At 42.0% G+C, this 14,330-nt stretch overlaps 2 protein-coding genes across 7 annotated transcripts in view; one reads left to right on the forward strand and one right to left on the reverse strand.

The window, feature by feature from the left end:
• eIF3f1 (eukaryotic translation initiation factor 3 subunit f1) overlaps positions 1-2,621 on the forward strand; it is a 61,645-nt gene extending 59,024 nt beyond the window's left edge. Inside the window, exons 7-8 of one of the 2 annotated variants that reach the window (XM_067127488.1) lie at positions 2,397-2,531; positions 2,569-2,621. In XM_067127488.1, coding sequence (XP_066983589.1) covers positions 2,397-2,486 — 90 coding nt within the window. In that variant the 3' untranslated portion in view covers positions 2,487-2,531; positions 2,569-2,621. Of the gene's footprint in view, positions 1-2,396 lie in introns of both variants that reach the window. The other variant, XM_067127479.1, reaches the window with a different exon arrangement.
• Positions 2,622-14,330, reverse strand: part of Gtpx (Glutathione peroxidase homolog with thioredoxin peroxidase activity) — a 43,807-nt gene continuing 32,098 nt past the window's right edge. For all 5 annotated transcript variants that reach the window (XM_067127500.1, XM_067127518.1, XM_067127529.1 and 2 more), the window contains 2 exons: positions 4,098-4,328; positions 2,622-3,531 (listed from right to left, as the gene is read on the reverse strand). In XM_067127500.1, the coding sequence (XP_066983601.1) occupies positions 3,496-3,531; positions 4,098-4,328 (267 nt within the window). In that variant the 3' untranslated portion in view covers positions 2,622-3,495. The remainder of the gene's footprint in view (positions 3,532-4,097; positions 4,329-14,330) is intronic.

The raw sequence follows: 14,330 nt of genomic DNA on the forward strand, positions 1-14,330 counted from the left end.
AACGAGGACCAGAGTTCCCTCTTCTTGAGGACTCCTAAGGTGTAAAGGGAGGCTAACTCGTCTGCTGCGTCCCTCACAGACTTGTCTCCGCAAGACAAGAAACTCACGAGTTCCGACGTCACGTCCTCTGGGATATCAGGGCAGTTCTCAATCTTGGATGCTAAGACACCCACAGTCCAGTCTAAAAGACTTAGGATCTCTAACACCTTGAAGAGGTTCTTGACGAGATGGTCCATTTCCGAGGAGGAGAAGAACACTTTAGCCGATGAGAAAGCCGATCTTCTATTGGTGTCCACTAAACTGGAGAAGTCCCCCTGGGAGGAGGCAGAAACTCCCAGGGACGGAGCTTCCCCAGTAACGTAGAATTGGTATCTCTTACTCTGCAACTTGGAAGGAGGAAATGCGAAATTTGCTTTTCCCGAATCCCTCTTGGCGGCCAGCCACACATCAAGGCTTATGAAGGGAGCCGTGATCGCCTTCGATAAGGACAGTTTGGGAACGATCGGATCAGGCCTCGGCCTTCCCATATGAAAAGTGGTCCACGAACACCTAAGCAGTTTAGTATATGCCGAATAAGAAGTAGATTCCTCTTCTGGGACTTCCTCTTCCGATGAAACCGGAGACAAACCAGGTACAGCAGGCACAGAAGCGGCTTGGTCCTGGGTCTGAGGTGATGGGGTTGCTGGTTGAACAGGCATGGGAGGCGCTGGGGTCGCTGTTTGCACTCCCTTAAATAAGGAAACAATATTATCTAATTGCCTCCTAAGAGGACCCAAGGCGTCGTTCGAGGTGGAAGACCGAGGACATGGCGGAATTCCTGAAGGAGGAACAATAGGCGCCCTGGGCGCAAGTGGCGCTTGTGGCGACACTCGGAGATCCGCTGGAGGGGAGGCAGCAGCACCCTCCCACTGAGCAGAAGGTGCCTGTGAAGCTGGATGGACACAGGGTGCAGTCGACGTCTTGAGAGCTGAGGGAGGTGGAAGAGACGAAAGCATGTAAATCCGTTTCTTAGTTGGTGGTCGATGTAAGGTTGAATCGTCCGACAAACTGGACGAAATGTCATGCGCACCTGGCGCTAGAGGCACACACACTGCATCCCTCGACCTTTTCAATGGAGGAGGGGACAAATAGTCCAACTTACACGACCTTTTCAATGGTCTGGAAGCCGACGAGCGCCATTTGCGCCGTCGAGAGAGAGGAGAATCTCCCAACTCGGAAGATTCCGGAACACGGAACGACACACCTTTTCCGTGGTGGTCCGACTCGACGGAGGGAACGATTGCTTGTGGGCAAACCCCAAGAGGCTCCCTTCGACTTCCGGTATGTCTTCTCCCTGATGCAGGGGAGCGGGACAGTGACCTTCGTCTGGGAGACCTGCTTGGACAAGCAACCGAACCCTCAGAAGGCACAACACTAGCACTAGACACATTACACTTCGCCATTAAAGTGTTCACAGAATTACCCAACTCAAGCATAGTACTACAAAGAAATTCAAACTTCTTCTCGCACCTCGATTCGAGACTGGCAACGGTACTAGGTGAAACAGGGCGGGAAGCTGGCATAACAGGTTCAATAGAAGGAGAACTAGGAGCAGGGGAAGCAGAAATAGAATGAGCAGAAGCTGAGACAGAAGCGTAAGCCCCAAAGTCTGCGGTAATCGCCGGAAAGTCTGCCGTTGCCGACGGCCCCGCACCTAGGCTACTCCCTTCTAGGCTTTCTCGGTGTCTGACGTAGCTTTAGCTTTAGCCCGATGAGTCGCCTTCCTAACTCTATCCTTAGCAAGTTTTTCTTGACGAGAAAGAAAAGTTCTCCATTGCTGGTCTGACCAGCAACTACATTCGATGCAAGGTGACTCCCTAGAGCAAGCCGATCCCCCTCTACAATCTACACACACGGTGTGGGGATCGTAACAACTCTTAATTTTAAGCCTAGCATTGCACCCACTGGCGCAAAACCTAACTGACGATCCTGAATCAGACATGATTCTAGTCAAACAACAATTGCAGCATTGTACTTCACCGAAATCCAGCAAAAAACGATGAAAATATGATGCGCAACTGAAGAGCACTTGATCGCGGGTGTTTACCCGTGAACGGCAGGAACAGAAATTGACTTACCAGTACGTGATCCTTGGGACTACCGAGCGGGATGGCAGTAGATGGCGACACCAGTTACCGGCAATTGTAGTACAATCGCGCGCAATTTAAAAGCGCTGCCGTTAGGAACTGATCAGCTATCATAATTGTTAGGTAAGTATGGTAAAATTGGCATTTAAGGGCGCTTATGCCTAACAACCTTTCAATATAACATTTTGATAAATTTTTTTTCTAAAGCTGTAATCGCTGTATCCAGTAACTTGTGATAGCACTTTTACAATGCACATTTTTTTTCCACAGGATCTACTTATGGTCATTTACCTGTCTCAACTTACCAAGGTGAATGTTGGACTAAATGAAAAGTTAACAATGTTAGTGGCTACACAATAGAGGGGTTGCTGATGCAACAAAAGCAAGGAAATGTATTTGCAGCAGCTGATGCAACAAAAGCAAGGAAATGTATTTGCAGCACTCTGAACATTATACTGTATCACAGAAAAAGGCAAAATATAATGAAACTAAGAATGTTTGTATTTATTTATGTATCCTTGAACTGTAAATTAATATATATATATGTATATATATATTCAATAGGTACAGATATATTTTTTAGGATTAACTCCTTTTCTAAGAGGTCCAAAGGTTGGAAACACTTCACATTGTTGAGTAACTGCTTTGTGAAAACTAAGTTTAGTAGTCAAGTATGCTATTCAGCAAATTGGCAAGATAAAAACCTCAGTATGAAAAATGCTAAGTTTTTGGACCTAGTATGCTTAGTAACAAATCTTCATAAAAAATTTTTCTTGGCATTTAACTTTAGTTTTTGCAGATACAAAAACAAATATAAAAATATTTGTCAATTTTATAACAGTTCTGCCACGCTGTAATGCACAGATGGAAAGCTTGCAGAACAGTAGCAACTTGAATGTCAAAACAAAACAGTAGCAACTTGAATGTCAAAACAAATCTTAAGTATTACTTAATTTCCATTAGACAATGAAGTTATATACAATCAGTGGAAGTCAATGACCAACCACTTGAAGTTTTAACCATACCTGATACTGACTAGACCGTGGTCTTGGACAGATTCAATATAATAATGCTGCACTATGGCACAATTACTAACAACCAAAATAAACCTACATCAAAACTCAGTTTCTATTCATAAAATGGAAAAATTATTTACTGGCCTTATCAATTAGTTCAATAACAGGAGCAATGTATAACACACAACCTTCCAGTGCGTAAGCCAAAATTGGTTTCCTCATGCACCTTCATCACAAAATGTTTAACAAACTCCTGCTGGTTGCTCTAGTTGATGATTTACCAATTTAATATTCACAAGCTACCATAATTGCCCTTTTCAAACCTCCCCATTCAAAGGTAGAACTATACTGTACTACCAATACTTCTCCAGGTCCTTTTCAATGGCAGGCTGCAAATGGAAAACAAATGAATGATAAAGCTGTATTTTATAGCAAGGTAACTAGAATTCAATTTTTTTTTTTTTAACATGTAAGCAGAATTTTTGTGCTGACAGTTTCATCTATAACTCATTGTTTTTTGGTATGTTAAGCTTAACTTTATATAGAAGTCAATCCCATCTGTGATGTTATCACAATAGTAATAAGAAGTGACAACTAAACCCACTTATATTTTGTCAACTCCACAGGCAATTCATATATACAGTATACACAAAAAACTGAAAAAATTTCCCCATAAAAAAAAAGCTGCAATGGAAATATACCAATGTGTAAACAAAGGAGATACAAATATTTGGAATTATTATTTTTCAAGATTTCTTAGAATATATAATATTCAGTTTTCATGACTAAAAAGTGTAGAAAGTTGAGTAACTTTTTAGGGTTTTAACCATTCACTTTGCATGCAGTTTTCTTTTTTCATGAATAATTATGAAAATATTGCTCTAAGGTATAATTACCATCCTTAATATTAAATAATTTCAAGCAAATTTCTAATAAAAACTAGCAATATACTTACAATAGGGTTGGTCTGTGGAGAATAACGAGCAACAGGAACACCTTCCTTGTTTACTAGAAATTTTGTAAAATTCCATTTGATGAAGTTACCCAGTGTTCCACCTTGTTTAGACTTCAAAAATTCAAATATTGGGTGAGTCCCTTCTCCATTTACTTTGACTTTAGAAAACATATCAAATTTGACTCCAAATCCTGCTGCAAACTCTTTGATTTCTGCCTCAGTGCCTGGTTCCTGTAAAAAAAATTTGGGTTTTTGTACCCTTCATTCCATCTTGATACACCTTTTTCCAATAAGATACTAAAACTATCCAAACATTCATTTTCTGTTTCTTAAGTTTCATTAAGGTCTGCTGCCACTGGTACCCGGCTTGTACAGTCTGTTGTGAGTTCTAAGGACTTAATTTTTGAGATGAGGTTATGAGCCTTATGCCAATGACAATGCAGACCATCCATGATCATATATGCTACAGCATTTTGACATTTACACAAGTTAAATTAACCAGATGAATGAACTTAAAACCTTAATCCCTAGTAAAGCTGAACTGAGGGGTATAAAATTTATTAATTATAAATTACAATTTTAATATAGATAGGCTTGAAATGCTGAAGATTTTCACTATTTCTTTGGGGATTTGTCTCTCAATACTTCTCATTTGTTGCCACCTAAAGTCTGAGCATTCACACAATATGTTTACTGTGCATACTATATTGCAGTCTACAAAGAGGAATTGTTACGACGGGTGCCCACTCATAAAGTGTTAAACTAGTGTCCAATTCTCAGGTAAGTTAGCATCACTTATACAGTTCTTTCTTTTTGTACTGAATGATTTAAGGTTCTCTGGTACTGCAACAGCAAAGGTCACTGACACCAAGGACATTTGTTACAAAATGAGAAATCAGAACTGAATCAGTCTTATCTTTTTACATAACAGACTGCCTTAATCCTACTGTAGGTTTAAACTGCTTAGTGTGCTATGTTTCATCATTCCAAAAATTCTGCCCTTTACTCTTTTATCAGGAAATTTTTAGGTTTGATCTAGGCACACTTCTTGAATACATACCTACTTTACCTCGCATTTCATTCAGAGGTGTGCCCATGGCAGAATTCTGAGGCATTATCAAAAATTATTCCTGACATCTTCAGACAGTTCAATATCCAAGTAAACACATCTGAAAGTATTACCACTCAACATTTTTCAGGTTTATAAAAAATTCTCTTCACCTCTTTTGTGCCTCAACATTTTTCAGGTTTATAGACAATTTTGTTCACCTCTTTTGTGGCTCGCACAATGTCCTAATTCTGATTATCAGAAATAATTACTGACACCATCCTTAATATTAAATATCTATTTAATATCCAAATAAACACAGCCTATGTACTTCTGCAAAAAAAAAAAAACTTTCATATCAGTTTATAAAAAAATTTGTTCCCCGCAACAAGTTACAGCAAAAACTGTATGATCTAATCCCTTTTACTTGAAAACTGGTAATTTCACTTCAGTCACCCTACCTAGATATGGTATCAATCTTTTCCTTGTATAGAAATGAAATTAAAGAAAAACTGATATAGTGGTTGACTAAAGAAACTTTCCACTAAAGGTGATTAGATAATGAAAAAGTTTTGCTATAATTTGTTGCTCAAGAGGATTAAATATTAATTCACTTTCCTTTGGTGATAACTTGCACCAAGGTAAATTATATATCACAACACATTTCTTCCATGAAAATTTACTTCACTGAAAACATCAGCTTTCTACCTATCACGCTCATAAGCAATAATTTTTTTTTATATTTCTCAAAACTCTTCAGTAAAAATTCATATCTATGGGATTACTACCCAAAATTTAATTAAACTTTGAGGGTTTGTAGTATAACTACTGCTGAAGTTAAATTTGTTAGGAAAAATATTTTGGGCAGCACCCTTTTTTTTTTTTTACATGGATTATGAAAAATAGTATTACATAAACTTGGAGGTTGAATTTTCTGGTTTTCTAAGGAATTTTAGGCTTTGGTTGAATAATGACAGGAAAATTACAAGCAAATCCCTTTAGGCACAAGGTCAGAAAGCCAATATATGCTATAATAATGACTTCAGGCATCGGCCCCTACCTTAATACCTACACGAGCAGGGATCCAGCAAGTTCAGCATTTATGCCAACTTCATGTAATTTATGAAAATAGTTTGTTTTTCTGGCCTGTTATATTTCATTGCTTCTATAACACTAAAATCACAGAAAATTAGATTTTTGTGGAGATGTACTTTTAATGGTGTTAATAAACAAAATAAGTACCACAGTTATGCTCTGAAAAGAGGCTATACTATCAGGTAATGAAAATTGGAGTTTTCCTAAGTAGAGATATTGCAACAAATCCAACATGTGGGAGAGCTGGACCCATCTATGTATACAGCTAGGCTAACAAACACATGGCCATCATGCACAACCAAACATTCGGTTTCCACAAACTCTTTCCTATGCAGTACAGCCTAATGCTTTCATCTCTGTTTGTTGTATATGACATAATGCAAAATCAGAAAACAAGCACAATGCCCTACAGGAGAAAATCTGCCAGAAATCATCAAAATTATTAATAATGCTGATTCACACCATCTGTACAAGGATACGGCATAAAGAATTCTGATAAGAACGTAAATTCCAACACCACCTGGTGGGAAACAGGTGATTACAGAGACAGTACTAAAGGTTAGCCAAGCATTGTTTTTTTAAATGCAGATCGCACCTAATGGTGTCAAGATATAAGCTAACTTTAACAGTAGGTAAGATTCATTCCAAATAATAGAAAACTTTAAAAAAGTGATTTGTATTTTTCCTAACATACAAACCTGAAGTTCTTTACATTAGGATAACCTTGCGAACACAAGCTGGAACAGTCATTATAAACTTTATGTCTAGGTATTTAGTTAATGACATGTACAGGGAAGCCCCATCCACCCGTCGGTCTGCACTCCACTTTGCTTTTCAGCCCAGATGCCAGACGAGAGGGGTGACCGAGGTGGGCCGTTATGTAGAGAAATTCAGGTTTGTACGTTAGTAATACAAATTACTTTTAAAATTTGCTATTTGTTCCTATACAAATATAAACCTTCATTCTTTACAGTAGGATATTTATCCAATGGTGGGAAGATATCTGGGCGCTCCCTGAACCAACCGGTAGGTTCATCCAAACTAGGATGCCCTTTTTCTGGTCTGAAAGGAGCAAAAAATGGGATCCCACACTTCTAGCATGTCACTTATAGGGGATATGTAGTTGCTAGACTTATGGACCACTGAGTAGGGGGTTGTAAGCAATTACTTGATCAGGCTGGAAAACTCAGGTAATCTAAGTCAGAGAACAAACCAGCTAATGACAATCAACGGGTCTGTTACGTCTAACCTCCATTCCCCTTGCCGAGAGAGAAGGTGCGACTTGCATCCTTACATACTACAACAAAAATTAAGGGCTGGTGCCTAGTTACATAGTTTACCTTCACAGCTCACCTGTCTGGCACATAATCAGCCATGCCTCTGACTCTCTAACCTGTAAAAAAGGAAAGAGAAAGAGGGGACTAGTCAGTCATTCATTCTCTCTCTTGCTCACTGAATACCTTAGACAAGGGGCTACCTGTCCCATTAGGGGAGCTGGGTTAGCTACACTACTCATAAAGCAGCCAACATAGGACCCAAGGAAAACATGTCCAAGGACTTGTGGGTAACATTCCGCAGGTAAAAGGACTCCTGTACTGACTGGTTCTTCTGGAATGCCCCTGACCTTGTGAGCTCTTGCCTGGACTGTACACTTGCCCTCCTCACTGGATAAGTCTTCACCTGCTTGATCGTCATCTTTCTTGGCCTGCCAATACTAACAAAGAGTAGCTGATACTTAGTCCCAAGATCCTAAGCCCTCTTTAGGTAGTATTGCTACACCCTAACAGGGCAGAGTAGCATCTCCTCTGGATCACCATCTATGAAGTCTCCTAGGGAGGGAGTTGAAAAGGACTCAAACCTGATGTCAGGGACTGAAGATTTTAGTCTTCACTAAGATATCTGCGACAAACCTGAGTGATATAGATACTATCCCCATAAGTGCTTAATGTTGAAAGACAGGCCATGAAGGTTATCAGATCTCTTTGCCGATGCCAGGGTAAGAAGAAAAACAGCCTTTAAAGTCAGACCCCCATCTGCTGACTCTCCAAGAGGTTCATATGGGCAACAAAAGAGGCTCTTCAGAACAAGTATCATGTGGGCACGAGCTCCCTGGGAGGACAAGACTGTTTGAAGCCTCTCAGAAGCATGGAGATTTCCCACAAGGAGAGATCGACTCCTTTTAGTGTCAGAACTTGACCGAAGCCAGGCCTACAGCCCTACATGTCCAAGACAGTGAAGCTTCTCTTGACAAATGAAAACAAGGAAATCGCTACCTGCTGAAGAGAGGCACTGATTGGAAAGAAACCCTGTCTATGACACCAACCACAGAAGATAGCCCATTTCCCCTGGTATACAGTCCACCCTCTTACATCCGGGAACCTTGGGACCAGGCAACTGCCGGACCACAGAAAACCCTGGAAATATATAGAATACTTACCTAAAAAATGAAGCCCCTATGTAAACATAGTCTTGCAAGCTAATTCCAAATAAAAAAACCTATTTGCCGACTTAGCCTACTACTCGGCTAAGTTATAACACTGCTTTTTATCATTTTATTACTCATTTATTTTCACTTTATCATTTTATAACTTCATACTGTATAATTTTCTTTGAAATCGGGTGCTTTATTTAACACATTTGGCCTGCATTCCCAAGTTAGCCTAACTGTAAGTCAAATGCAGTACTTGACTTTTCTTAAAATCTGCAGATTATTTTTGGTGACTTTCATCTCCTACATTTACTATCTTCATAATTATTGGTATTAGCTTCTTTGTCAGTTATTTTGATTGCAGAGGGTAACGAAATGACAAAAATAAAGATTGAATCTTGGCGATCACTCAGTGCATTTGAACGTCGCTGTCAAAACAAACATAGCACACTGCCATCTATTGAGGAAAATGAACACTAAACATTCGCTACTGGGTGAAACATTTTCTAGCATAGATAAAGATTTATGCTTGCGCTTCTTACCTCTAGCATCATCTGATCTCATTGGTATATATACAGCTATATAAAAGAAATGATCAAAACCGTATCAACTATAAGTCTCAAGCACTCTAAGAGTAAGGAATTCATGTAGTGCCAAATGTCTCATTGTTTTGATTAAAAGTTTTATTTGGTAGAGCATTCGCAAGTGGTATCTTTAAAAAAATTAAATTCATTTAAAATTACCATTGGAAACATATTGACTTCACTTATTTTCATTACTAACAATTATTTTCATAGAAACAAAAGAGAAATGGCAAATTTTTGCTGTCGGGAAGTTGTAAACAATATGTAGCACTGTCCTCGTGGCCGCGCAATGAACTAATGGCAGCTGATTCAAAATCAAGCTGAACCACAGGAGTTCCTGGACCCCACAGAGTGCTGGTTTTAAGAGGTTCAACTGTATGCAGACATCTCTGCAGTCGCAGAGTGAAAAACCTCTCCCTCGAAGGACATGCTGGATAGTCTCCAAACATGAAGGGCCACGACTCCACAGCCCAGTGATGCCTCTCTATGTGCATCATACACAGCAGAATGTGCCATAGAAACAGCTTTCTCCGGATCTTGGACAGCAGAGCTAGCAGGTCTGGATAATAATCAGCATGGGCCACTTTGGTGCCACCAGTGTCAGCTTGAGGTTCAGTTATCTACACCCTGGTGATTACCTTTCGAATCAGGCAAAAGGTGGAAAAGTGTACAGTCGACCCCCGCTTATTCGAGGTTCAGCATTCGTGTCTCCACCTATTTGCTGATTTTTCTGTGTAATGTATCTCCAAATTGTTTCCTGAAAATTTGCCTACTTGCAGATTTTTTCTTAGAGCAGTATTCATTAATTACTGTATTATCATGTTATTTCTGTGACTAAATACATTTTTTATGATAAAATTATTTGGTAATCTTCAAATATTAATATTAATGTAAACAGCAAAATATCAATGGAATGTGAAAGTAAAATCCCTCAATATTGACCTATTATCATTGTAACATGTACTATATAAAAAAAAACTGTCCCAACATTTGTAACTGTTTTACCAATGCAAACATAATCAGTTCACCATCTCTCTCTCTCTCTCTCTCTCTCTCTCTCTCTCTCTCTCTCTCTCTCTCTCTCTCTCTCTATGAGGACATGCATGTTTTTTATATGTTTTGACGTAGGCTCAGTGATGACACACTATTGGCTGGAAGGGTTGGAAGTAGCTAATCACACAGCTTGTAGCTATGATGCTTTGTGTACTATTGTCACTAGGGTATGAGCTGTATTTCTGTTCTCTCTCTGTCTCTCTCTCCCTCTCTCTCTCCCCCCCGAGAGAAAATGGCTGTGTCTGAATATAGGGGGGACTTGATTAGTTTTCACATGTAGCTGTAAGCCATATATTTTTTAAGGTAATGTTGTAAGACAACCTTGAAATGATATTAAAGTGTTTTAGGATGATGGCTTAAGGCATATTTGGTGTCTGAAATATTAAAATAGGCAGTTATATAAGCATTTTTAGAGGGGGTCTCAAATATTTGCGGATGGTTGTGGTTAGCCTAGCCCCCACGAATACTAGGGGTCGACTGTATGTGTTGAGGTTGTCCCAAGGGTGTTGGAATGCATCCTCCATGGCTGCCCAAGGGTTCGAGACACCGGCAACTTCCTGTTGTGCCAAGTGGCAAACAGATCTATGCTCAGAGTCCCCCACACCTCGAACAACTTCTCCACTACACTGGAATGCAGAGACCACTTGGTCTCTATCACCTGCCTGGCAGCTGAGCCTGTCTGCCACTACATTATTAGAACCCAGGACGTACCTAGCCGACAGGTGTACTGAGAGAGCCACTGCCCACTCGTGTACTTGCACTGTCAACTGGACCCAGAACATACCTAGCTGACAGCTGTACTAAGTGAGCCACTGCCTACTCGTGCATCTGCACTGTCAACTAATTAAGTGGAAATGAAACTCAAGAGGATCTGTCACAACGGACCAGAACCCTCTGAATCTCCACTGACAAGGGGCGTAGACGAAGACACACATGAAAGACAAGCTTCTTCACAGATGACTGGTGATCTAGGACAACTTGCCAATGTACTTACCCTCTGCTTGGGAATGAGATCCAACTTCTTGTAGTTTATCACGATCCTCAGATAGCAATAAAACTCCAATAGAAGGTCCCTGTCCTGTAGCAACTGTGAGTGGGAGCTTGCCAGAACTAGCCAGTCATCGGGATACCTAATGTGATGTAGTCTGTGGGAATGAGCCTATGCTGAGACTAGTGTGAACATTCGTGTGAACACTTAAGAGGCAGTCAAAAGCCTCAGACACAGTGCCCTGAACTGTGAGACTCCTCCACGGGTAAAGTGGAGGTACTTCCAAGAAGACCTGTAAATGAGTGTTTGGAAATATGCAACCTTCAGGTCTATCAAAAACAAAGTCACCCACTTGGATGGAATCTAACACAAAGCAAACTGTTCCCATCTTGAATTGGATCTGATGCACAAACCAGTTCAATGGAGAGAGGTCTATGATTGGCTTGTAACTACCCACTGCCTTCTCTACCAGGAACAGGCAGCTGTAAAACCCTGACTGACCTTGAACGACTTCCATGTTGCCTTTCCTCAGCACCGCATTCACCCCCGTAGAGGGTGAAGTCCTCCTACAAGCTGTGAATGAAGGTCTGGAACTGGACCAGATTGTAAGCAAGGGGTGGTGTGGACTTGAAGGTGAGAAGATATCCTCTCAGAAGACATCTACTACCCAGGACCCTGCTCCATGTCACTGCCACGTTGCCCAATAGTGCAATAGGCACCCCTCCCACTTTTAGCAGGTGGTGGGGAGGTATGCTACCCTTAGTGTCCTCCTCCCTTCATGCCTTTGCTTCCCTTCCTAGGACAGGCAGGGGGCTGAAGGGAGCATGATTGTGCACCATTCTGGGAAACTCTACGGGGTGCAGAGGAAGCCTGGGTCTTCCTCTGACCCAAAGATGAAGGACCAGCTGAACCAGAAGGTTTGGCTGTAGTGCCTCATGAAGACCAAGAGACCTTTTATGGCACTGCCTGGTGTACAAGTGAGTCTTACTCTTTCCCTGCAACCTGTCCATGGCGGTCAATACCTCACTCCGAGGGAAGAGAGGGGTAGACCCCAGAACTGGTCTGTTCTCAAGTGCTAATACCGACTCCTGTCCAATCCTCCTAGAATTGGAATAGAACTACATCCCTTCTCTTTAGGACTTCACTGGACCAAAGGTTCGTCATCTGGCAGGCAAGGTAGATAATGGCCCTACTAGCAGATTGCAGCATCCTAGTCAGGAGTATGACTACCTGATGAGGAGGATATATGGGCTAAAGTAAAAGACCATAGATCTAACCATGAAACTGCTCAGAGTGCGGCCAGAGTCGTTGACTCCAATGACATCGCCTCGGTCTGAGAGAGAGAAACACTTAGAACATAGGCAACTGAGCGAGTCTACCTGGTTGGTCAGTAAAGCACTGAGTCAGGAAGGTAGTATTTCCTCTGACAGGTTAGAGGTGGAGGAAGCAACTTACTAAGCTGGCTGGACATAAGTGAATTATCTTCCCACATATAAGAGAATTAACCTTGTCCAAAACCCCGATGGCAAGTTTAGACCACAGCAAACTAATCAAGGGCCAAGGACCTTTTTGAGAACCTTATTTGGCCTCAGTGGCTGATAACCTGTCTGTGGGCACAGCCATGATCCTCTCCTCTAGGTCATTGTGCAGTCTGATCAGCCTAATGACCTGCTGGAACTCCCTCTGTAGTTCAAGAGTATCAAAGTCCTGGGGTAATAGACCCTCAAGTCCCTCCAGGTCCCAGATCTCCTGAGCTACTCCCTCTGCAAGGGAAAGAAACTCATCAGAGCCCCCTTGGGATCATTCCACCTCTCAGGCATATGATCTGTCCAGTCCTAGGACTGTACCCAGCTTGTATACCTTCCTGGACGGACTGGACTGGGAGCATGAACCTCCCCATCACGGTCAGCAGACCGTGTCTGACCCCAAAAAAAAAAAAAAAAAAAAACACCTGAAGAGGTGGAAGGGGCAGGTGAACAGTCCCTGGCACTCCAACCTAACCAAGAATAGACCGGGGCCTTCTCTTGAGAGAGGTTCCATGGGCAGTCACCAACCCACGGTGACGACATCCTCAAAGGTCTGGGAAAGTGAACCCGCTCACACAAACCTGGGCGAGGGCTGTCTTTCAAATGTGCCAAGTCCTTCCTAGAGGTTGAAACTTCTACAAACGTGGAAGGCAGAGTGGAAGACCTCTGGACTGTCCATGCTGCAGAGTGGGAGGGGGTGAGAGAACACCTGCATGCTCTTTCCTTACCTTCTCTAGCCGAGCTGTTTTGGCAGTGGATTGCAGACCTATGGTCTGAGAACCTTGACCGGACTGGTCCTGGTACCCCTAGGTTGGGGGACAGAGGTAGAGAATGCACCCTTGCGCGAGGCAACAGGTGCAGTGGTACGGGTATTTCTACTAGTGGGAGCCTCGTCACTCCTCTCCGCAGACGAAGACAGACCACTAGAGCCTTACAACTTCCTGCAAGGAGACACAGCCCTCTTTCTCTTCTGCTTACTAGAGGTACAGGTTGAAGGGGAGGAGGCAGAAGCAACTGATGAAGACGTAGACAAAGACAAAGATGAAGCAGACAACAACTTCCTCCTTGGTTTCTTTGACTTCTTTAGAGCAGCTGGGGTCAAAGCTGTAGACAAGAATCACAGGAGTGCCACCCCCAACTCCTCAGGGCACATCACCAAAGGGGCGTGAACAGTAGCAGTGTACATGGGAGTGGGGAGAGCCAGTAGAGACAGTGACAGTAGAAGTCATCTTGGTCACTGTAGTCATAGTCACAAGCGTTACCCTAGCAGCAGAGAGGTGATTTAGCAAAGCTTCAACAAAAGGCTCCCCCATAATCCCCAGGGATGGCCATAACTCCCTCAGTTCCTCAGTCTCCTCTAGATCTGAAAGAACAGTCAGGTTAGTCAACAGATCATGATCATGATCATGATCATGTCTTACTTCTGCCCTGTCCACCAGTGACACTCTCTCCATGTGGAGTGAAGCCTCAAATGAAGAGCCAGAGTGAATATGTCCTATCCATTTGGCCGA

Source organism: Macrobrachium rosenbergii, chromosome 3 (assembly GCF_040412425.1).
Source record: "Macrobrachium rosenbergii isolate ZJJX-2024 chromosome 3, ASM4041242v1, whole genome shotgun sequence".
Taxonomy (NCBI): Eukaryota; Metazoa; Arthropoda; class Malacostraca; order Decapoda; family Palaemonidae; genus Macrobrachium; species Macrobrachium rosenbergii.